The 24,314-nt window shown below is 59.3% G+C and overlaps 2 protein-coding genes and 1 long non-coding RNA gene across 4 annotated transcripts in view; 2 read left to right on the top strand and 1 right to left on the bottom strand.

The window, feature by feature from the left end:
* COL4A2 (collagen type IV alpha 2 chain) overlaps positions 1–6,114 on the top strand; it is a 162,189-nt gene extending 156,075 nt beyond the window's left edge. The window contains exons 42-48 of the mRNA XM_043892466.1: positions 255–416; positions 534–632; positions 821–967; positions 1,082–1,198; positions 2,332–2,523; positions 2,822–3,108; positions 5,044–6,114. Of these exons, the coding sequence (XP_043748401.1) occupies positions 255–416; positions 534–632; positions 821–967; positions 1,082–1,198; positions 2,332–2,523; positions 2,822–3,108; positions 5,044–5,301 (1,262 nt within the window). The 3' untranslated portion in view covers positions 5,302–6,114. The remainder of the gene's footprint in view (positions 1–254; positions 417–533; positions 633–820; positions 968–1,081; positions 1,199–2,331; positions 2,524–2,821; positions 3,109–5,043) is intronic.
* A 7,315-nt stretch (positions 6,115–13,429) lies between these two features.
* The window catches only part of RAB20 (RAB20, member RAS oncogene family), a 30,576-nt gene continuing 19,691 nt past the window's right edge, over positions 13,430–24,314 (bottom strand). For both annotated transcript variants that reach the window (XM_043892291.1, XM_043892292.1), the window contains exon 2: positions 13,430–14,419. In XM_043892291.1, coding sequence (XP_043748226.1) covers positions 13,881–14,419 — 539 coding nt within the window. In that variant the 3' untranslated portion in view covers positions 13,430–13,880. The remainder of the gene's footprint in view (positions 14,420–24,314) is intronic.
* LOC122686924 lies at positions 19,792–23,468 on the top strand. The gene is made up of 3 exons (XR_006338947.1): positions 19,792–21,102; positions 21,601–21,940; positions 22,251–23,468. It is a non-coding gene; the product is annotated as an uncharacterized LOC122686924 (long non-coding RNA).

Here is a 24,314-nt window from a genome sequence, read left to right on the forward strand (position 1 = left end):
ACAGAGCTTCAGCTGGAGGATGAGCACGTGAGCTCGTCCAGGGAAGGATGGTGGTGATGGTTGCACGGTGATGTGAACGGGTGCACTCCAAAGTGGTTAAAATGGTAGATTTATGTTAGCATATTTTACCATAATAAAAAGCAAAATTAGCTGCCCAGGGTTACACACTTGCCAAAGCCCATCCCCCAGGGGTAACTTTGCCTGCATGCCTTCCTCCCGCGTACACTCACCTCTCTCCCGACGGACACCGGCAGGTTATCGAGGGCCCCCGGGGCCACCCGGGCCTGCAGCTCTTCCCGGAAGCAAAGGCGATGAGGGGAGTCCAGGAACCCCCGGAAACCCCGGGACCAAAGGATGGGTCGGGGACCCCGGGCCCCAGGGCCGGCCTGGCGTGTTCGGGCTCCCGGGAGAAAAAGGTAACACGGGTGCACCGGGAAGAGGGAGGGCTTCTCTCGGGGACGCTGGCCAGAGATGGCCAGAGGCCCCCATCCACACCAGCCCCGCGTGTCCTCAACATCCTGCTTGTCCTGAAGGGCCCAGAGGGGAGCCAGGATTCATGGGCAACATAGGCCCCACTGGGAGCGTGGGCGACCGAGGCCCCAAAGGACCCAAAGGAGACCGAGGACTCCCGGGTGAGTGGGTCTCGGGGGGATGCCTCGGAGGTCACCGTGTCGCGCTGGGGCGTGGTGGGGCGGGGGTGCTGGAAGGGCCGTCTCTGCAGAGCGAGGCAGCTTGGGGAGGCTGGAGAGTGGGTCCACGCCCAGGTCAAGATCAGAGCAGCGGTTCTCACGCCTTGCCTGGCCTTTCTTCTCCCTTCCAGGTGCCCCCGGTCCCGTGGGGGCTCCAGGCATCGCAGGAATCCCCCAGAGGATCGTGGTTGAGCGGGGCCCAGTGGGTCCACAGGGCAGGAGAGGCCCCCCAGGGGCTCAGGGGGAGATGGGGCCACAGGGCCCCCCCGGAGAACCAGGTGGGAGCCCGGCCGGGGGGCGCTGGGTGGGGGCTGGGGGCGCTCCCTGCCTGCCTACTCTGTTTCCACCTGTCCCTGCCCACGGCACTCACCCGTGTCCCCGTGGCCCTGCAGGTTTCCGCGGGGCGCAGGGCAAGGCTGGGCCCCAGGGACGAGGCGGCATGTCAGCCAATCCTGGATTCCGTGGAGACCAGGGGCCCATGGGGCTGCAGGGACCGGTGGGTTTCGAAGGTGAGTGATGGGCAGGGTATGGGGAGGTGCCTCAGCTCTGCGTGGGGCTGACAGGTGGGCCACGGAGCTCAGGGAGGGGTCGGACACGCCCCGAGATGAGCAGCGCTGGGGGGCCACCCCCCGAGTCCGGCTCCCGGGTTATTGGGGCCCACCCCGTGACCCCTGCCCCTGGCCGGACGCCTGGCACGGGGGTCCCCAGCACAGGCTGGCCTCCTTCCTTCCCCTGAGACTCAGGAGGTGGCTCAGAGAAGGAAGCAGGTGACGTGTTCCAAGGGACAAGATTCCTGAGCTCTCGAAAGCTGAGGACGATGAACTACAAGTGACCGATCACATTATAGGCACCACTGTGAAGTCTTTTATCGTCAACTTCTAAAAATTACTTGCATGTAGGCAGGATGGGATAGGCCCAAAGTAATAGCCATTCGTGCAAAAAAACAAGTCCTAGGAGTTGTAATCCACCTGCACTCGGTTTGAGCCAGCGACATGCATGTTGTGCACGGTAGGGACAGGCTGCGTGGTCACACCCGGACCCCAGCAAGTGTCCACATCACGCCGCTCGAGCAGGAGAGCCTGTGACGCGCCGGGGAGACGGTGGGGGCTGGGGAGGGGCATCGGGGCGAGGGGACGCCCTGTGAGAGAGACAGGGTCACCTGTTGGGGGCGAATCAGCCGTTCTGCGGTGTCAGGGACAGAATTGGGGCCCTGGGTGGACATGTGGGGAGTCGGGTTTCTAACCCTGGGAATGGCCGCTCCCCGAAGGTCCAGCAGGGAGCCCTGCAGCCTGGTGTGGAGGAGGCGGGCAGGGCTGGACCGCAGTGCCCCTGGGCCCCTGCACAATAAGAGATGCTGCAGTTCCCACTCGGAAGGGGGTCGGCTCATGGGGCCTCTGAGTCCACGCCCCTGCCCCCCACACCCACACCCCGCCCCTCCATCCAGTCTTCATGATAGCCATTACACGGTCCTGGACAGGGAGGGGGTACTGAGCGAGAGTAAGTCCTCCCCAGGAGGCTCTCAGTCCCCAAGGGCAGAGCCACTGACCCCAGCCTTGGGGCCGTGAATGTCGCCGTGCCCGCTGTAAGCACGCGGGCTGCGGTCCGCGCGGCAGGTGCAAGGCGGCCTCTCTGTCTCGCCCAGGGGAGCCGGGCCGCCCCGGGAGCCCCGGCCTGCCCGGCATGCCCGGCCGAAGCATCAGCATCGGGTACCTCCTGGTGAAGCATAGCCAGACCGACAAGGAGCCCATGTGCCCCGTGGGCATGAACAAGCTCTGGAGCGGATACAGCCTGCTCTACTTCGAGGGCCAGGAGAAGGCCCACAACCAGGACCTGGGTAGGTATCGCCCGCCCGCCGGCCAGCCCAACCAGGGGCCACAGCCACTTCCTGAGTCCCCAGGAGGCACCCAGATGCTCCAAACCCGGGGTCGGGGAGCGAGCAGTGCCCTGTGTTCAGGGCCCTCTGTAACGGCAGGGCGGAAGTGCCCGTGGAGGTCCCGAGGGATCGGAGAGCCGAGCCGGCCCGGCCCGGCCTCGTGCACGCTGAGCTCCCGGCGGCCGGGGCGTGGCCAGGCCCTGAGCCGGCGGGCACGCAGGGCCCCGCCCCCCGCGTACTCAGCCGCCTCCCTCCGCAGGCCTGGCGGGCTCCTGCCTGGCGCGCTTCAGCACCATGCCCTTCCTCTACTGCAACCCCGGCGACATCTGCTACTACGCCAGCCGCAACGACAAGTCCTACTGGCTGTCCACCACCGCCCCGCTGCCCATGATGCCCGTGGCCGAGGAGGACATCCGGCCCTACATCAGCCGCTGCTCCGTGTGCGAGGCCCCGGCCGTCGCCATCGCCGTCCACAGCCAGGATGTCTCCATCCCCCACTGCCCGGCCGGGTGGCGCAGCTTGTGGATAGGATACTCCTTCCTCATGGTACGTGCTGCGCGCCTGCTGTGACTCGGAGCAGGGACCCGGGTGGAAATCGAGGTCCTCTCCCCGACCGCCTTGTGGCCGTTGTAAGACTGATCGGCGCGGTGGTTCAGGTCGGGCACTGCACAAAGGCCTGGCCCAGGGAATGCGTGAGAGCTGGAACCCAGCCCGCACTTTGCTGAGCCGCGTTTGGCCTGGGGCTGCCCCCATCCGGGTGGGACACAGTGGTCTGCCTCCAGGCCTTTTTACAACCTTGATGAGGACGATTTGACTATCATGACAGCATTCCTTACAATTTTCCTGTTTACTCCACTGTCACAGGAAGAAAGGAAAGTCCAGAGGGGTCTTGTGTTGCATTTATATTTATTATGACTGTCGTAACTCCCATTGTGTTGACAGGATACCCAACATGTTAAATATTTCATAAACTATCTCAATAACATAATATGTATACATATATATTATACCATGTTTGCTAATTTTGTCAAAACAATAGGGAAAAAACCCTGGAATCTAGGGAAGGAAGAAAGAGATAAACAAGCATTGATTTTTTAACATTTTTAAGGGATTAGTGCTGCAGTAATTTGAAGCAACAGGATCACTAGGTTCTGTGCAGGGACAGGCAGCGTTCTACCTTAAGGGGCTCCTCCTGTCAGGGGACCTGGCGGCAGACGGAGCAGCCCCCGTTTGCCCCTGGGTCACAGAGGAGGAAGCACTGGTCCCTCCTATGTTTTAACTCCCTCGTGAGATGAAAAAGGAGCATCTTCTTTGTCATGGGAATGCCTGCCCTGTATCCTGAAGGTCAGACAGCCCTGCTCTTATGAGCATTACATCTTGAGCCATGTCAGAGGAGAAAGGATAAGCACACTTGCCCTAGTGGTCAAGAATCCACCTGCAGGAGACATAAGAGACGCCAGTTCGATCCCTGGTCGGGAAGGTAACATGGAGAAAGAAACGGCAGCCCACTCCACTGTTCTTGCCTGGAGAATCCCAAGGACAGAGGAGCCTGGCGGGCTACGCCCATGGGGTCACGACTGCACAACTGAAGCGACTTAGCACACACCCATTTTCCTCAGTAACCGCCTCCAGCCAGCCTAGACCAACATGGCCAGTGATAATAGTAATAATAATTCAAAGCACACATACCCCCCCTTCATGCACGTTAGTAAAGGAGGAGGAGAGGGGCACTTTCTTTGGAGCTTAATTGTTTTTGGCCCCACCGCACGGCTTGTGGGATCTCAGGTCCCCAACCAGCAATAGAAGCCGGGCCCTCGGCAGTGAGAGCACAGTCCTAAACACCGGACCAGCAGGGAACTCCCTGGTGATTGATTTTAAGAGTCTGGTTCTGACCCCCATATTGATTTTATCTTTATTTTATTGAAGTATAGTCGGCTTACGTTGTCTTAATCTCCACTATACGGCAAAGTGATTCAGTTACACGTACATATGTTGTTCAGTCACTCGGTCGTGTCAGCGCTTTGGGACCCCATGGACTGCAGCACGCCAGGCCTCCCTGTCCATCACCAACTCCTGGAGCTTGCTCAAACTCAAGTCCACTGAGTTGGTGATGTCATCCAGCCTCTGTCGTCCCCTTCTCCTCCTGCCCTCAATCTTTCCCAACATCAGGGTCTTTTCCAATGTGTAGGCTGTTCACATCAGGTGGCCAAAGGATTGGAGCTTCAGCTTCAGCATCAGTCCTTCCAATGAACACCCAGGACTGATCTCCTTTAGGATGGACTGGTTGGATCTCCTTGCAGTCCAAGGGACTCTCAAGAGTCTTCTCCAGCCCCACAGTTGGAAAGCCTCAATCACACATACATGCATACACAGTCTTTTTCACATTATTTTCTAAGATGGTTTATCACAGAATATTGTGCAGAGTTCCCTGTGCAAACAAGCTAACGTGTTGGCATCTCTTCCGCCCTCTCCCCCGCGCAGCACACGGCCGCCGGTGACGAAGGGGGCGGCCAGTCGCTGGTGTCGCCGGGCAGCTGCCTGGAGGACTTCCGCGCCACGCCGTTCATCGAGTGCAACGGGGCCCGCGGCACGTGCCACTACTACACCAACAAGTACAGCTTCTGGCTGACCACCATCCCCGAGCAGACCTTCCAGGGCACGCCCTCGGCCGACACGCTCAAGGCCGGCCTCATCCGCACGCACATCAGCCGTTGCCAGGTGTGCATGAAGAACCTGTGAGCTGCGGGCGCCGGCCGGCCACGCCCCGGACACGCCCCCGGATGCCCGGGACACGCCCCTTCTCCAGGCCCGTGCAGTCCGGGGCCACTTTGGTGCTTTTCTTAACTTATTACCTCAGACGCCGACCCCTAAATTGACTGCTTTTTTTTTTCTTTAAAAAACAAACCAAAAAGAGAAAAAGGTTACCAAAGGAATTCAGCACCAGCACTTGGACCGATAGGCCCTTGTCCCCCGCAGGCGCTGCCTGCTCCCCCAGGTCTGCAGGACACCCTGTGCCCCCAGCACGGGAGGCGGTCCACCTCCCGCTCAGGCCGTCCCGGACTGCCCCGCGCTCGGCGTCGCTGACGTCCTGCTACGCACCCGTGTACTCACCGCGCCCCCAGCCACCGCTGTTAACCCATTTTCTGAACTCACTTAAGGGGGGTGTGGACGGATGAGGCCGCTCAGCCCGCGGGCTCCCGGGGGTGGGCCCAGGCCCCGCTCCGTGAGCCCCCAGGACGCGCACCGTCCTCTCGAACGCCGGTGGCGTGGAGGACCCTCGTCCCCCAGGAAGGCCGACTGCGCCTCCTTGTGTCTGAAAAGCCGCTGCTGTCGGCGCCCCGCCACCGCGCTTCCCACCAGGTCCTTCCAGACCTCCCCGCCGTCCGCAGCGAGTCGGCAGACTCCGTGCGGCAGGCAGAGACGCCCCCGCCGCCCCGGGCTGGCCTGAAGATCCACCCCCGCCTTCTGTGCGCTGAGCTGTACCCCTCTGACTACCGCCTCCTCTGTAACCAGCCCAGAATAAAAGTTACTTTTCAACATTTTTATACCCCACCTTGTTGCCTGCCTGATTTTCTCAAGTTCGTAGGGCACGAAGTTTGCGCTGAACCGGGAACCCTGCATCCTGGCCCAGCTGCGCACCGCGCTGTTGTTTTTTGCAGGTCTCAGCAGACTGAACCGAAGCCTGCGGTATCATCATTAGCTCCTCAGGGAGCTGTATTTGTGTTTACAATGTGGTGATGTTTACGGAAAACACTCCCAACCTGCACTCACAGGGGTTAGGAGAGAGGTACCTCTAAACACGCTGCCAAAGTCATTCAATCCGCCCCAGCATAACATCCCAAATCAAATCCCAGAAATCAAATCTCCAAGACACATTTCTGCCTTCAGTTTCTCCGGAACCTGGCTGACGCCTGGGCATCCGGCTCACAGAGTTTATTTTTACCCTTCAGAGCTCAGTCTCACATTAGACCTTCTCTGAGAACAATTTCTACAGTCACAAAGTAAGCATTCCATGTGATGATGTTATTTGAACGTGATCAGCCCTGGGCTGGCCTGCCTTCCCCGGCACTGCCCAAGCCAAGGACTGTGTGCCCGAGGGTTAAGTGAGGACGTGACTCCAGGTGGGAAAGAGGGGGCCGGGTGGAGGGACGCTGCCTCACTACAGCGCTCAGGGCTCAGTCCACGCCCCCATGCTGGGGAAGGCCACACAAGGACCACTGATGGGGCAAGGCACATTTTCCACTTCCAGCTCTTGCCCCCAGGGGCCAGGCTGGGTCACAGGTTCAGGGGTGCTGGGCGGGCTCTGAGCACCCCAGGGGAGGCAACAGAACCAGGTGAAGGTGATGGGCATTATGGTAGGCTCCACCTGTGCGCAGCTGGTTTCCATAGCAACAGTTATAGTGGGACGCTGAGCCCTTAGAGGCCGAGGCTGCGGCCTGAATGATGCCCACACAGGAGGCTGGGGGCGGGGGGCAGCTGCTCTTGCCAGACCCCAGTCCCCGAGATCGCGGGGTGGTCATGACACTTGTCACAGTCCTGAAGATTCCTGCTCGATTTGGTCTAGCCTCTCCTTTTAATTGAATGAAGGATTCTTTAGATTCTATGCTGTTTCACAGTTTACAAAAGGTTCTCACGCATGGTCTCCTATGGTTTAGCTTTGCCTCCGTGTGGTTCCCAGGGCATTAGGCACCCAGCATTAAACACCACAAAGTCCTGGACTTCACGCCTGAAACACATAAGGAAAGAAGACCAAGACAGGGTCTCGATACATAACTGGACGCCAAACTGTAAACCAAAAAATATAAACCAAGTACAGACAGATAATCCGTCTCTGTCTGTGCATGAGCCCAGGATTCCGCACAAGTGTCGCTATCACAGGTGAAGATTCCTGGTCTGAATTCAAATAGCCAAGCTTCTGAACCTTGAAAGTTCAAGCTGCCCTTCCCGTGAGCATGCTGCATGCGATTTCTCTGGTCTAGTTTCTCAGGGCTAAGAACAACCACTAGCCTGGAAGCTAAGGGTCCTTGAGTGGTCAACACTGTCCCCACTTTGCAGGGACAGTGAGTGGGTGCCCTGAGGTCAGAGTCACTAAGATGGCTGTCCCCACCCCTGCCACAGACGGCGCCCAGACTCACGTGAAACCACACGAGACGCCTCTGCGCATCCTGGCAAGTTTGAGGGGCACCGAGAGCCAGGCTGAGCCCGGGAGGATTGCTGCGGCTCCCGCTGCCCGAGAAGAGCCAGTCGGGAGGACGCCGGGGCAGGTCTGCGCTCAGGGCCGGGGGCCCTCAGGAGAGCTGAAACAGACCCCGCAGGCCACGGTGGCGTCCTGAGCATTAAATCCACTCCTGTGCGTGGAAGGGCCTGCAGAGAGCTGGCGTGCACACCCTCCTGCGAATTTGGTGTCAAGTCCCAGCCTCAGGAGGAAGGGGGTGGAGGCTCCCTATCGCAGGGGGGTTTTAAAGACGTTCCCATGGAGACGAGTTATGCAAACTAGGCCGTGCGTGGGACAAGCTAGAACTGCTCTGCAAATAAATTCCTGACGTGCATGAAAAGGGTGACGCTGGGCTGCAGGAGGACGATGAGACGGCAGGGCGAGCCCAAGCGAACAGTCCGAAGGCTGTAAGTTCAAGGACGCGGAGCCCCCACAGCCCCGGAGCCACACAGACAGGTGCCCACAAGCCGCTGGGGAGGCGACGTGAGCACAGAGATTCCACCTGTTCCACCTGTACCCAGGGACACCCGGGCTCAGGCCACACCTGGCACCGGCCCCACCTCCAGGCGGCCACTCCCAGAAGGGGCCGTGGCTCGTTCTTTAAAAAGAGGAACAGCGATTGCAGGCACGAAGCAGAGAGGGAGGGGAGGATGCGGACGTGGGTGACTTTGGAGACGAGGGGCCCGCCCCGGCCCCCCTCACTGTGGTCCCACCGATGCAGCCGCGACCTCAGCCTCCACTCCAGCCACACGGTTGGGGGAGGGGGGCGCAGGGACCACCCTCCAGGCACCACCCGGCAGGAACGGCCCTTGTGGGCACCCGGTGACTTCCAGAGCAAAGAGCGAGGCTCTTGGGTCCCACCTGTGTCTGGCCTCAGCTCCCACCGCTGGTATGTTTACTGAAGGCACACGTGCTGGTGTGCACAAGTGTGCACACACATCACACATGCATATACACGTGTGCGCATACACACGTCACATGCATATGTGCACAGAGGCACACACATCCCTCGGAAGAGAAAGCACCTTTTCCGGTTCCCATACCTCCCAAACATCACTCACAGCCACTAAAAACAAAACCTTAAAAAAGCCACACTCGAAGTCATAAAGGCAAAGCTTCGTGAAGCAAATGTGTTCTCGGGTGAATCCGACTCTTTTTTATAGAAGTGAAAAAAAAGGAAAGCAAGGCTCTTCAGCCGGTCCTCCCAGCTGACGGTCACCTTCGGGGACGGTCACTCGTCCTCCCTGCCGAGGACGCTGAGCTTGGGGCCCTCCCGGGCGGCCCCACCCGCCACCCTCCATGAGCTGTGACTCTCGCTCCATTTTACAGCTGAGGAGGTTCCACCTCAGGGGGTGCACCACCGTGGATGAGGGGACACAGCTCGGCCAGGGGCAGGTACTCCACCCCGAGCCCGCTTCCCCTGATGCCGCGCCCACGTCCCCAGATCACCGCTGTTGATGGAGCCCCACCTCCACCCGGGTCCCGGGCGGCTCAGGGTGACTGCAGGGGGGAGGCACATCCCGGGGGCCCCGACGTCCTCCCTGCCTGCGCATTGACCCCCGGGGCCTGGCCGAGTGCAGACTGGCTCACGGAAGCCGTGCTTCCTTCCACAGCCAAGTTCAGGAGCCAAGGGCCTCCGGGTGGAGGCAGAATGGGAGCCTGTGGGTCATTCGATGCGTAAACAGCCTTAAAATCGCAGCCACTTCCCAGAGGCCCCTGGGCTGGGTCCAGCTTTCCCAAGAGGGAGACCCACACTCTCATCTGGAGCTGACCTCCCTTACTGCACACGTCAGAAGACTCCCCTCTGCCTTCTACCTGCAGGCTCCTGGGGAGGAATTCCTGTGCTCAGATTATGAGGACGCTGTTCAGGGCTCCCCACACCTCCCTCCCACCCCGAGGACCTTGCCCCCAGCTAGGAGCCCCCGATTCACAGGGAGGAACGAGTGGATGACGCCCAGGAGGAGGGCGGGGTCCCTAGACATGCACCACAGGGTGTCCAAGATGACGGAGTCCCGGGGACCCGCCCAGATCTCCTCCCTGAGGTGCTGGCGGCCCTGGACCCGTGAGATGAGCACCCAAGTGACTCCCCCTGGGCCCCCTCGACTCTGCCAATGGACAGGACCAGATGGGGGTAAAATGAAGGGCGCACCTCGTCTTGGGCAGCGGGCGACTGCCCTTCAGAAACCTACACAGCCACGCCGACCTCCAGAAGCAAGGCGGCTCCGGGATGCCAGGCCCTAGACTTGAGATCGATGGGGGCCTCCATCTCTAGCCGCTGGGGCTCTGGCCCCAGAAGCACCTGTCCTTACACTGGGCCTGGGTCCTCACACCCCCACACTAGCTGCCTTCCAGATCGTCCACCCGGGTGAGGGCCAGTGAGTTCAAGGCCAGTCCATGCAAGGGAAGAAGGTCCTGCAAATGGACAAGGTTGACCTTTCTCTAGCCCCCAGAGCAGACACACCATGTGCAATGTCTACACCGCAGACCCATGAGTGGCGTCTACACCGCAGACCCAGCAGCCCTGCCCAGTTCTGACAGGGCAGCATAAAGGATCCATCTTGGAGAAGCAGGAAAGATGGGAGCAAACCCCAAGGGAACGGGTTTGATCTAATGGGGGCGGGAGGGGGGGAAGCAGAGAAGGGCCGGCCCCCCCAGTTACAGGAAGGAAAGAACCGCCGCAGCTGGAGCGGATCCTGTGCCGCAGCCCTGCAGAGGCCACCCCGGCTCCCTCGCAGGGCCCTGCTCCCCGGGCCCTGCCTCCCTCGGTGACTCGTGGGCACTGTGGTCGTTCGTGGTCATCAGTGCAGCCGCTCTGCACGTGCAGGGCCAGCAGAGCTCATGGGAAGCACGGGTCAGTCCAGCCCCTTCCCTCTGGAGGACTGGACCATCTCCGATCCACTGCCCATGGCATCATGGGCTCTGAGCCCCGCTCGCCTCGGCCAGGGGGAGACCTCGCTGGAGGCAGAGCTGCCGGATGTCTGCAGGAGGGCTTTCCAGAACAGCAGGTAGAGCCCATTCCACCAGGAGGGCGGATTCAGAAACGACCAAGCTGCTCTCCGAAGATCCCAGCCTCGCAGCCTGTGAAAAGGGGGACCCATGTTTCCAGCACCCAGATCACAACATGCGAGTGTGCATGTGTGCTAAGTCAGTTCAGTTGTGTCCGACTCCTGGCCGCCCTATGGACTGTAGCCCACCAGGCTCCTCTGTCCATGGGATTCTCCAGGGAGGAATAGTGGAGTGGGTTGCATGCCCTCCTCCAGGGGGTCTTCCCGACCCAGGGATCAAACCCGAGTCTCTTATGTCTCCTGCATTGGCAGGCAGGTTCTTTACCACTAGCACCACCTGGGAAACCCAGATTACAACATAAGCATCCTCTAGTCAAGGCTATGGTTTTTCCAGTGGTCATGTATGGATGTGAGAGTTGGACTATAAAGAAGCTAAGTGCCAAAGAATTAATGCTTTCAAACTGTGGTGTTGGAGAAGACTCTTAAGAGTCCCTTGGACTGCAAGGATATCCAACCAGTCCATCCTAAAGGAGATCAGTCCTGAATATTCATTGGAAGGACTGATGCTGAAACTGAAGCTCTAATACTTTGGCCACCTGATGCGAATAACTGACTCATTGGAAAAGACCCTGATGCTGGGAAAGATTGAGGGCAGGAGGAGAAGGGGACGACAGAGGATGAGATGGCTGGATGGCATCACCGACTCAATGGACATGAGTTTGAGTAAACCCTGGGAGTTGGTGATGGACAGGAAGGCTTGGTGTGCTTCAGTGCATGGGGTGTCAAAGAGTCGGACACGACTGAGAGAACGAACTGAACCAAACTGAAGCTTCCCATGAAGGATGCCTCAAGGCCCCTAGGAAACGCCTGACCTGGAGCTGCCGTTGAGAAGGAGGTTTCCCGGGACACTTGAGGGAAAGCTCAGAAGGTAAACCCAGGGCCATCTGTGGCCTCCCAGCCCCAGAGCATCTGAGTCTGAACTTGGGAAGGAAGGAAGGAAAGAACATTCGAGGTCCCAGCCGAGGACCCCCTCCTTCTCCAACAGCTGGCTCACTAGGGCAGCTGAAGCCTCCTGGTCAGGAACTGATCCCCGAGAGGTCACGGCCAGAAGCCCATGCGTGAGCTCAGACCCTGGGACAGTCTCCCTGGCCAGAGCCCAGGCCGGCACCCAGGGTCCTCTTGGGGTGGAGCCCAGAGCGCAGCCTGCTCTTCAGGGCCACCGTGAGGGTGCAAGGCTCACGCGCTGTTGATGGAGAAGGTGCAGTCCTTGGCTCTCCTCCAAGACAGGGGTCATGCAAGGCCACAAGCCGGGGATGCTCAGAGCAAGACAGTGCAGGGGCAAAGGGCCACGAGAACTCAGCCACCCTGACTTCAGAGACAGAAGTGACTTCACAGGATGCTTCCCTCCACAGCCTTCATGATGGGCTCCTGGGTCTCCCAGAGCTCTCCCTAGCAGAGACACTTTATGGAAAAATAAATACACCTTCCACCCACTAAATGGGAAACTAATCTACATCAACGAAAAGTAACCGAATTGACCCCTTTTCTCTTTGGAATGGGCTACAGTTCTCAGATGTTGTAAAGAGTCTGCCTGCGACGCAGGAAACCCGGGTTCAATCCCTGGGTTGGGAAGATCCCCTGGAGAAAGAAATGGCAACCTACTCCAGGATTCTTGTCTGGGAAATCCCATGGACAGAGGAACCTGGCGGGCTACAGTCCACGGGGTTGCAAAGAGCCGGACACAACTGAGTGACTAACACATCTGCATTATATTTTTGTTAGATAACAAAGCTTTAAAAGCAGGGATGGGCAAACATTTTCTGTTAAGGGCCAGAGAGCGACTCCTGTGGGCTCGTGATGGACAGGATCTCTGCTGAAAATTCTCAACTTGGTCCTTGTAGCCTCTGAGAACATATAAAACAGATAGGCGTAGCTGAGTGCCAATAAAACTTTATTTATAACAATAGGCACGGTTTATCTGGCCCAAGAGTGTAGTCTGATAACTTCTGCTTGAGACACTTGGGGGGTTTATTTATATGTTTAGATGGAATATCTCCATGACTCTTAGTCCTATGATCTGGACAAAGGCAGAAAATATGTGTAAGTGGACAATTTACGTTTCCTAAAGTGGTTTGAGTACTAAATTTGAAATGAGTGACAGTGTAATTTTTTTTTTTTTTTTAGTGAAGGAGAGGAAAAATCACAGATAAGACGACTCGTGTGTGTGGGGGTGGGGGGGGCAGGTCTTCTTTGTGTCAGTGCCTCCTGGACACTGGCCTGGGGAGTGCAGGTCAGCTGTCCTCCATTCTGCAGAGGCAATGAGGGCCTGTTGTTGATGCTATTTTTGTTTAATCTCAAGTTGTGTCCGACTCTTTGTGACCCTGGACTGTAGCCCACCAGGCTCCTCTGTCCATGGGATTCTCCAGGCAAGAACACGGGAGTGGGCTGCCATTTCCTCCTTCAGGGGATCTTCCCCACCCAGGCAGATTCTTTACCAAGAAGCCCAATGAGGACCTGGGTAAGAATTTTGTCCCGGATGCTGCAGAAGTGTGAGGTCATGCTTCACCCACAGCCCACGTGAGAAACTGCAGGTCCGTGTGACAGACACTAAAGCCCATGGGGGCACAAATGAGGTCTAAACCAAGGCTCTTCTTAAAATAATTTTTAATAAGAAAGTGGCTCACAATGCTGCAAACAATATAAAAACAGCGATTCCTGATTTTATATAAATTAACACTTGTCAAGAATCGTTTCGAGGCATCAAGATACAAGTACCGAACGGCTGGATCAAAGGTAAATCACAGTGACGAGGAACCTTGGAGGGTCACGCAGGTGCGGAGACCAGGGGACACGTGTCAGAGGCCAGGTGTTAGGACGGGGCAGCGAGGGGACGCTGGCTCTGCAGGTGGCTCCTCCGGACGATCCGTCTGCTCCCCACCTCCCGGGGCGGCGATGGACGCGGAGGCCCGGTCACACGGCCCTGGTCTCGGGGACTGGCTGGCGCTTCCTCCCGGCCCCTCCTCCATGTGCAGTCCTACCGAGTGACCCCCGATCGGCTCCTCAGGCCACCCGGGTGCCCGGGGCCGGGCCGGGGCGCGTCAGGAGCAGCACCCGGATCTGGTCCGTGCAGGCGGCGGGGCGCTGGCGACGTCGACGGTCTGCGGCGGGCCCTGGGCCCTCTGCCGCAGGATCACGGGCACCACCATGTCGAACACCGTTTCAAACAACAGGTCCACATTCTTGCCGGTCTTGGCGCTCGTCTCGAAGCACATCTGCTCAGCGGCCGGCACGTCCTTCTCGTCCAGCATCTTGTACTTGAGGATCTTCTTGTAAAAGGCCACTGCGTCCTCCAGCTGCACCTGCTTGGACAGCCGGGGGGCCAGGCAGCCGCCACCGCCGCCCGCCTGCCCGGGGCCATGTTCTCCTCCCTGGCCGCCCTCCCCGGGCGCCTCCTCACTCAGGTCCACCTTGTTGCCCACGACGGCGAAGAGGCAGTCGGCGCTGGCCGTGTCCGTCAGGCCCAGGAACCGGTCCTCCAGCTCGAGCAGGCTCTGGGCGTGGTTCACGTCGTAGGTGAGGATGACCGCGGCCGCCCCCCGGCAGTACATGGAGCCCAGGCCGTGGAACTGCTCCCGGCCTGCGAGGGGAGAGAAAGCGGCTGGTTATCTCTCCTGCCTGGAGGCGCCCCCTGACCGTGCACGAGGGACCCCCGGGAGGGACCATGGATGGAATTGTGACCCCAAGAGTCGGCGCGGCTGCGGCTGAACCAGATGGAGAACCTGCTGTGCAGAGACGGGGTGACGGCCGGTCCCCACGCCAGCAGTTCCCGCACAGTCGTGTCCACCCACGGCAGAGAGCCCGCAAAACGAGGTGGACACCCGCGCCCTGCTCTCCTCCTCATGGGCGGCGGGGGCTCCTATTCCTGCATCTTACTCCTGGGTGCTTAGAGGAAACGCTCCCACCAGGGTCTGGCTTCTGGATGACGCAGTCGGGACCCCCTCCAGGCGGGGCCTTCAGCCTCCCTGGCCCGCCCGCCTACCCCGGCCCCCAGAGGGCTCACTCAGCCCCCAGAGCCCCAGGCCCTGCCCCGCCTCTGCGACCACCGCCCCAGGCTGCGGGCCTCCCGGAGGAGGAGCTCAGAACGCACACACTAAGGAAACACACTCTACTGTAGGGAAAAGAGGGCAACTCGGGTTTCAAGCCAAGCCGGGTGCTGCCATGCACACCACACGCAACGCAGGCAGGGATGTCTCCCCACCGCGGGCGGGCCCGCCCCGAAGCCTGTGCCCCCGCTGCCCAGAGCGAGAGGGAGCGGGGGAGTAGGTCCCGGGTCCCTCACATCTCCTGTCTACCCCCTCCCCTGCCCACGGTCACCCATCAGGGCTGCAGGAGCCCCAGGGGGCAGCCCCCAAGGGGGACGGAGGTTCAAGGAGGACCGGACGCCAGGACACAGTGCCGGACGGACCCCGGGAGCCCAGAGAGCCTCACCCAGCCCGAGGCCCTCTTTGCCTTTTCAGTTTTCAGGGTGTTTTCTGAGCTGGGCAGTCACAGCCAGAACACAGCATGGCTCTCCCGTGGGCAGACCTCCTCTCTGGTCCTCTGGGGGAGGGTGGGCACCCCCGAGGGCTTCTGCTGTGACTTTCCAGGGGGTCCCCGGCCCCCCTTCAGGTCCCCCTGAGCCCCGGCGCATTCAGCACAACCCTGAGTGGAGGCCTCGGTTACGTGGCTGATAGACACCCGTGTGCACAACGACACTCAGGGCGATTAAGCTCGCTGCACATGTGAAGCCACAAAAATCCCTCCAGTTTGTTTAGAAAAAGGAAAAGCAGGGTGTTTTCTTATGTAAGATTTCTTGGTTTTGTACCAGCTTGGTCTGATGTGCTGGGTGGTGGAGCCTCATTCATGTCAGAGGCTAAGATGACACCCTCCCCCCATCTCAACTCCCACCTTTACTGAACTGCAGACTCCGGGGGAGGGGGTGATGGGGAAAGCGAGGGGGTGAGGACAGATGAAGGGAGGCGAGGGGAGGGGGGAGGAGGCAGGGGGACGGGGGAGACCCGAAACCCTGATGCATCAAAGTCCCGAAGAACTGAAATTCCATCCCACTTGACTCCCTTCATTCTCCCATGTCAGATCGCCAGAAGCGCTGGGTGCGAGAGGCCCAGACCACAGACGGCGGCAAGACAGTGCCCCTCACACCGGGGACCCCAGCGTCCACGTGGGACCGCATTCGTCCCCGGGTTTTCCCAAACGCCCCCTGGTTCCCCTTCTTCCTCGTTCAGGACGGGCAGATGGCTCAGAGTGCATGAAGGGCAGCCCCTAAATGCAGGAGGGGCCCCTTCCGGAAGGCCTCCCAGGCCCCCCTGCATGGGCGGAGAGAGACCCGCCACCCACCCCCGGGCCTGCGTGTGGAGCAGGCGAGCAAGCCAGACTCCGCGCACCAGGCCTGTTCCGGTAGCGCTGACCCTCGGCTGAGTCACACTGGCTCAGCACCTTCCGTAAAAGAAGGCTGCCTGCCGCCTGGAATACGCTGGAATGTGCATTCTCCCGGCTCTGGCCTTTGAAGGTATAACTCATTTCCATTCATCTTGAGATAAAAGGTTGCAGAACAGAAAAATAATGATTGTCTTGTCAGAGGCGGCACCGGACCTGCAGACAACAGCCAGAACCAGGGGCCCCAGCACGGAGAAGCTGGCATCAACCAGCCCGGCCCCTGCCCTTCTAGAAGAAACTGGATTGCAACTCGGGGAAGGTGGGTCTTGGGGACGACAGTCGACCACATTCTCGGTCTGCTGGCTGTCCGAGCAGAGTGGCTACTCCTGGCCCCAACAGCCCATCCCTCGATTTATTGGCCTGTCACGCGGCAAGCAGCCCAAGGGTGGACTCCGTAACAGGGAGAGCTCTCCGGGCGTGTCCCGCCTCCCACGGAGGAGCCCAGGAGAGGCCCCTGGACCGCTTGCCCACACTGCCTGGTGTCTGCGGGGCACGCCATCCTTCAGAACATCCTGACACGCTTGCCCCAGGCGGGACTCTGACCTCCGCAAGAACGGGGCCCGAGTCTGCCTTCATTCCTCGCTGGGGTGTGCGGGGTGCGGCAGCACCAACGCCGCCTGGCCCTGCCCATCCCGCCCCGGCCCCCTCAGGTCTCAGGTGGATGTGAACCTCTCAGGTCAAAGTTCAGTTGTAGCACCCAGGCCGGCAGGGAACCAGCGGCCCCCAGGCAGTCCCTCCTCCCGGAGCCTCCGGGCTCTGTCCTCCCACCCCCCGAAGCACCCCAGCCTCTCTGTGCCTGCCGGACCTTCCCCCCCATTTCCTCCTGGAAGGACAGGGTGTGTGGAAGAGGTAGATGGCAGGCAAAGCTCCGGGAAAGGCGGGTCAGGGTGGGATCATCCACCTTCACACTGGACGCGGAGGAGAAGACGCCCGGTCAGCGTCGGCAGAGAATGGACGTCCCCCTGTCGCGACCTTGTGCCTACACAGCTCAGCCGTCTGCGTGCACGGCTGTCCCGTCTGTCCCGTCTGTCCCCAGGTGACACCAGCGCTTCAGCCCCGGCATCCTGCACCTGACCCCCTGCCCCTCAACCCACCCAGGGCTCCCCCATCGGGCGGAGCACCGAGCCCCCAGCCCGTCCCGCCAGCAGCCCCTGGCCAGGCTGTCACGGTCCCGGTTTCTAGTCCAGGGTCCAGAGGCCCCCGCTGACCACAGCGGGGCAGAGCGCAGGAGTCCGTGGCCTTGAACCGGGAGAGGGGGCGTATCTGTCCCCAGCATCCTCGAACCGAGAGCTGGCATTCCCTCCGCTCCAAGGACTGCAGGCAAGCAGAAGCGACAGCCGGAGGCAACCCCTGCGCTTCACCGCCGACCGCAGTCACAGCGGCTTCCAAGCCTCACTACAGCCATGTGCGTTTACCGTCAGCTCAACATCTCAACGGCCATTAACCTGCCAGTAAGGAAACCCGGTATTCTGGCCAAACTTGGCACTTTACTGCACGTGTTTAAATACAGTACTCAGAGAAAGGGTCGTGGGCATGTGCCACTCGGACACAAGGGAAACCCTGGCACAAAGGAAATGAAGAACATTTGGTTCAGGGTCTTTGGAGCATGGGTTGAAGGCATGACACCCCCACGCGTGTGTTTATGTAAAACACAGTGGCCTTTGCCAACAAATCAGCCTTCAGTCAAATGGCCAAGAAACGCAAACGAGTTCCACGCAGTCATTCTGAGATGATCACATCCTGTCACAGACGGTAGCCCAGCCTCCTCGGGGGACAGTCTCCTGCCCGAGCGGCCAGCCCTGGAGAGAACAGCCCGCAGAGAAGGGCACCAGGTTCGGGAGAAGGGTCTCAGGGGCTGCATCTGATCAGTCCCCTCCCTCGCTCAGAGAGCAACCCCGAGCCAGGGACCCGCTTCTCCAACAAAACCCCAAGCATTCCCCAAGCGATCTGACAGGGACGCGAGCTGGAGAGGGGGAAACCCGAGCAGGTCTGGCAGGAGGTGGAGGCACGCGTCCCGTGAGCCCCCGGGATGCTGAAGATGAAGCGAGTCCACAGCCGCCAGACTCCCGCCGCTGGAAGGCAGCCCACTACCCTGGGTGCTCCCCACATCCCCTCCTTCTGCACCGACAGCAGGTCGGCCCTCTGCCTAACAACTTCATTGCAAATTTCAGGTCAAATTGCCCTCTATGCCTCCAGGCAGACACGAAACAGCATCCCGCTCCTGTCGTGAACCCCTATGGGAGATGATGACCGAGGCATCTCCCCAAACCAGCAGCAGGAGGCTTTAGTCAGAAAGAAAAGAAAAGAAATGCTGCCCCACCGTTACCACTGGGCCGGGACCTTTCGTCTCACACACACTAACCTCAGACGGTGAGTGGCAGCGAAGAGCGCTGTCAGCTCCCACCCGCTAGATTTCACAAGAGGGTGGCGGGCGGGCACGCCAGTTTCCACATCTGTTACATGGTCTTCTCTGAGGACAACAAGGAGACTGTTAATGCCCAAGGCCTAAAATAGCTTTCCTTTCCAATAAAACTGTCTCGCTTGCCCTTTAAAAAAATCAAAAAAGTAAATAATAATAATACCAAAAGAGAAAGCAAAATAACTAGCTGAGTAAAACCTAAAGCATCCCAAATGCCAGCCTGGAAAGAGGTGGACGCAGCTGCTGATCAAACCCTGGATCTGCCATCTACCCGTCAACCAACGCAAGTGAGCTGAACGCCGTGACCCCAGCTAAAGAATTTACGATGGTGCAGTTTTCAGGTTTGAAATTCTCAAATCTTGCTCTGGATCTAATCCAGAGCCTTTAGCCCACTTTCCAATGAGCGTAGTGTCCATACTAAGACCAGCCAGTCCAACAGGGAACAGAGGCTCTGAACTTGGTCCGAACTGCCTCCAAACGGGAGCCTGGCATTCCTGGAATCATGGAGGCAGTGAGGACCATGAGGGGAGGTGGTGAGACGCGGCTCTCTGCAGTCGGCTCTGGGCATATCTGAACCCGAGGCTCTGGAGCAAGTTTCCCAGGAGTCTGTGAGTGTGTGCTGAGCTGGGAGTCAGGCCCCACATCTGGCCTGCTGTAATGTCAGCTCCTGGACCCCTCGGAACGATGACTTCCCTGTCTGTGTGATGGGCTTGAACTGGGATGCTCACAGGGTCCTCCCCGAACACTCAGATTCTGAGAAGGCATCTATCTCTCTCTCTCCTTCTTTCCCCAAGCCAGGTCCCTGAGCCCTGGCCCCAGAGCAGAAGCTCCAGGCATTCCAGCACTTTCCTCTTCTTCATGGTCCATTTCCGGGGATGTCAGGGCACCGGGCTCACCCTGCACCAGCCCTGAAGGCGCAATGAGAAAAGTCACCAGCTGCTTCACGTTTAACCCACGCAGCAGAGGCTCAGGCTGCCAAGCTTGGCGAACCCACGTGGCCCTGCCGGGCGGTCTCCCTTGGAGCTGGAGACAGGGGCGGGAGGAGAGGCCCAGTGCCTTCACCTCCAGGCTGAGGGCGGTCCGCAGGGCTGCAGAAGGGCCAAAGGAGGGGCAGCCCAGAGCTCTGCGCAGTCTGTGACACTGCTGACCAGTCTCCTGCGTCCTCCGTATTCATACCAGGCGTGCTCTCAGGAGGACGACCTTCTCCCCCTTTCCCGGGGCGCTTGGTCGTGTGACTCCCACCCACTGTGTCACGAGAGCTGAAAACCAGTCCCAGGCAGGAGGACAGAGGTCAGCGGCCACAGCCGCCCTGCCCGGCCGCTGGACAGTGCAGGTCCACGCCCAGCTTCCTTCTCTTTGATGCTGCAGGTGACGGCACCTCCGGCCAGGTGATGACCAGCACTTCAGCCCGAGGGGCACGTCCTTTGGGCTACACAGTTTTAAATAACCAGAAACCATGTTGCAACACTGGCTGCACATTTTAATCATGGGGCGGGGGCAGCTTTTAAAAAATACTGATGTTCTGACTGCCCCCACCCGAAGCACAGGAGCCAGGATCTGGGGCGCGGGTATCCTGCGCCTTTGAAAGCTTGCCTGGTGGACGTGCTGTGCCCCTGGAAGTGAGCGGAAGGGGGAGAAGAGGCAGTCGCTCGGGGTAAATGACCCTTATTCCCGGCCAGCTGAAGAGCAAGGTCCATCAGGAAATGTAAGGGCAGACACTGAAGGACAGAGGAACTCTGAAAACACCCACAGAAACACGGATGTGGCAACATGAAGATAAAAACAGAACCAGAGCCGGGGGCACAGACACACACCAGGGCCATCTCTGAGACGACCCAGCACAGCCCGCAGAAGCTCAGACCAGAGCGAGCCGTGACGCGCTTCCCATCCGAGACGAGTGTAAAATGTGAGATAAAACCCTTCTCCAAAGTTTCCAAGCTCCCCCGCATCACTGTAAACAAACCACCTGAAGGACGACTTTAGTTACGCCGTGCACAGCGTGGTGAGTTTCGACGACGGATTACCATCACAGGCGAGATCCAGAACGTTCCGCCTGCGTGCCTGTGTCCACACTGACAGCAAGCCTGGTGCAAGACCAGCCCGAGGAAACGGCTGCCCCCAGGAGCGGCCACAAAGAACGGATGCCTTAAGCTCCGTCGTGCAGGGTCCGTGCGCCTTCCCAGGGTGACAAAGGCGGTCAGCTCTGTGTGGGCCCAGCGCTGGGCACACCTCCACCTGTGTGTGCAAAGCCGCTTCACCGGAAAGTCCACCCTCCGCCCAGAGGCTCCAGTGCATGAGCCTGAGTGGCCGCCACTGAGCTGCCGGGTGTGATGCTTAATCTTACGAGCTGACATGGCCCGGGCGTGGTGCCCGGTCGTGTGGCCTGATCTGCATCTGGGTGTCGCCAGGTGGGTATTTTTGAATGTGACCAACGTCGGCAATCAACTGACTTAGTAAAGCTGATCACCCCCATGATGTGGGAGGGCCTTGTCCCATCAGTTGAAGGGCTTTAAGAGCAAAGACTGAGATTTCCTGGAGAAAAAGGAAGTCCGCCCCCAGACAACAAGCTGAGATATAAGACATCGTGCCTGAGTTTCCAACCTTGGTGCCCAAAAGCTGCTTCCAGGTTTTGGACTCGAGATGCAACAACAAGTCTCCCCGCAGGTCTCCGGCCTGCCAGCCCACCCTGCGCAGTTCAGACCTGCGAACCACACAGTCCCGGGGCCAATTACTCTCCCCCTCCCAATCTAAATCCATCCCTGCCTCTCTCTGTCTGTCTATCTCTCTCCATGTCTGTCTGGCTCTCTCCGTGTCTGTCTGGCTCTCTCAGGAGGATGTGTACACACGCATCCTCCTGGTTCCGAGTCTCGGGTGAAGCCTCACTGACACACTTGCTTCTCTGCCAGGTGTCCCCGTGGGAACACGGCCGCTCGTAAGGCCAAGCCCTGCAGTGGGCAGGACCGTCTCAGCAGCCCGTCTGCCCTTCCTCTCCGGTGCCCTCCCCAGGCAGAGACCACCCCGCCGGCCCCTCCCGCGTGGGTTGGCTCCCCGCTGCCCTCCCGCACCCAGCACCAGCACCACGGCAGCCAGAGGTCAAGCCTCGCAGCCAAACCGGCCGCTGGGCCCAGGGGAAGGGGATGTGGCCGAGAGACTCTTCAGCGACCGCAAGGATCACTCGGACGCGAACTGCCTTAGGCTCCCGCTCCATCCCCGTCACTGGCCTGGCTGCTTCTCCTCCTAAGTCAGGTCAGCAGAGGGAGGAGTCTCCCGCCCCACCTGGCCCGGGGCAGCCCCGGTGTCAGGAAGGAGTAGCGCCCAAAGACCTGCCGCATCCTCTCTAGCCGGGCATCAACGGCCAAATGACCGGCACGGGAAGGACAGGGTCTCCACGTGGGAAGGGCGGGGTCTCCACGTGGGAAGGGGCCTGCATTCACTGGGTGCGGGGCTGGCCCAGCACAGGGAGGCAAGGAATGAAACCGGGGGTTCATGTTGCTCTTTTCTCGGGTTTCAAGTTATTGCCTCCCTTTTGATCTTTTATTCTTTTGTCCTATAAAAGAGACAGTTTCGAAAGTCACCTCTCCGTCGGCAGGGGGTTCAGTGGCAGGCCCTAAAGATGGCAGCCCTCATCCCCAGATCCTGCGAAGGGAACCTCATCTGGACGCCGCAGGTGTAATCAGGTTGAGATGCATTCGTTAGACTGGAACCTAATCCAGTGTGAACTGTGTCCCGGTAAGAGGAGGAAGTGAGTACCTGCTCCAGGATGCTTGCCTGGAGAATCCTACACGGAGGGCAGCCTGGTGGGCTACAGCCCATGGGGTCGGAGAGAGTTGGACACGACTGAGCAACACACACACACACACACACACACACACACGAAGAGGAGACACACAGACACACTCAGATGGACGATGATGCAAAGACGATGCATCCACCAGCCAGGAACACCACCACCCATCTGAAGCTGGGGGTAGGGGGAGCCTTCAGAGAGAGCACGGCCCTGCCCACGCCCTGATTTCAGACTTCCAGCCTCCAGACCCACGAGACGATGCTTTTCTGTTGCTTTAAGCCACCAGCGTGCGGAGTTTCATCACGACAGTCCCAGGAAACTCTCAGTCCACAAAGGTATGACTCAGGCTGCAGGCCGATGGCCTCCCCATTCACAGATGCCAACAGTCACGAACAAGGACAGCGTCCGCTTGGTGGCCACGAGAACCTTCTGTCCCACCCCCACCACTTCCTCTCCTCTCATGAGCTAGGCGCTCGTGAACTTCAGTGAACCCCCCGGAGAAGTTGACAAGGATGTCGAGATAACAGGAACTCAGACCTCAGGGAAGATGAAGTCACGTGCCGCCTTCTGAGCCCGAGTCAGCAACTCTGCCTGCTTCCTGAAAACAGGCCCTAATTAGCGCACAGAGGTCAGTCACAGCGACAGAAATGCCCAAAGCCGCTTCACCAATTCCAGCCTGACCCCGGGCTGCTCAGACGAATGACCTTTACCCTCTAGGCTGCCTTGCACAAGAAGAAACCACCACCCACGTCTGGCCCACTGTCCTTTTTGAGAAATTCCAAAAGGAAGAGGTGAGGAAGATGGCAAAGAGAACTAACAAACCATCCAGACGAGCAGCAGCGCGTGGGCTGTGTCTTACGAGGGGAGGCTGTCACAGAAGAGCAGGTGAGCTTCAGGGTGACCAGTGTCCCCGCGAGCAAGGGGTCACCTCGCCCAGCAAGCAGAGCAGAACCAGGAGCGAGTCTGGCTCTCAAGCGAGCGCGCTGCGTGTGGATAACTTTCCCGGAGCTCACACGTCTGCAGTGTTCACCACACCCACGCTCGTCACACCCGCGGCCACTGAACCCCTCCCGTCCCCCAGGGTGACTGCGGCCTCCCCCCGACCTCCAGGCCTGATGGAAGCGCTGACAGAGGGGACAAGGGCCAGGGGCACGCAGGCAGAGGTGGTCCTGAGCCCCAGGCACCAGATCTCGGGGCCAGGGGCCAGATTCTGAGCGCAAGGCTGAACTGCCAGATCAAGTCCTTCTCCAAGCTGGGTCAGCGGGACGAGACTGGGCTCGCCTGCTCCCTGGAAGGAGCCCTATGGCCAACCTAGACAGTGTGTTAAAACGCAGAGACATCACTTTGCTGACAAAGCTCTGTCTAGTCAAAGCTATGGATTTTCCAGTGGTCATGTATGGATGTGAGAGTTGGACCATAAAGAAGGCTGAGCACGAAGAATTGATGCTTTTGAACTGTGGTGTTGGAGAAGACTCCTGAGAGTCCCTTGGACTGCAAGGAGATCCAACCAGTCCAGCCTAAAGGAGATCAGTCCTGGGTGTCCATTGGAAGGACTGATGCTGAAGCTGAAACTCCAATACTTTGGGCTTCCTGATGCGAAGAGCTGACTCATTGGAAAAGACACTGATGCTGGGAGGGATTGAAGGCAGGAGAAGGGGACGACAGAGGATGAGATGGTTGAGTCATGTCCGACTCAACGGACATGAGTTTGAGCAACCTCTGGGAGACAGTGGAGGATAGAGGAGCCTGGTGTGCTGCAGTCCACGGGGTCACAAAGACTCGGACACAGCTGAGCGGCTGAAGAACAACCATCTCAAAGTCCAGAAGAGGTAA

This window comes from Cervus elaphus, chromosome 30 (assembly GCF_910594005.1).
Source record: "Cervus elaphus chromosome 30, mCerEla1.1, whole genome shotgun sequence".
Classification (NCBI taxonomy): domain Eukaryota; kingdom Metazoa; phylum Chordata; class Mammalia; order Artiodactyla; family Cervidae; genus Cervus; species Cervus elaphus.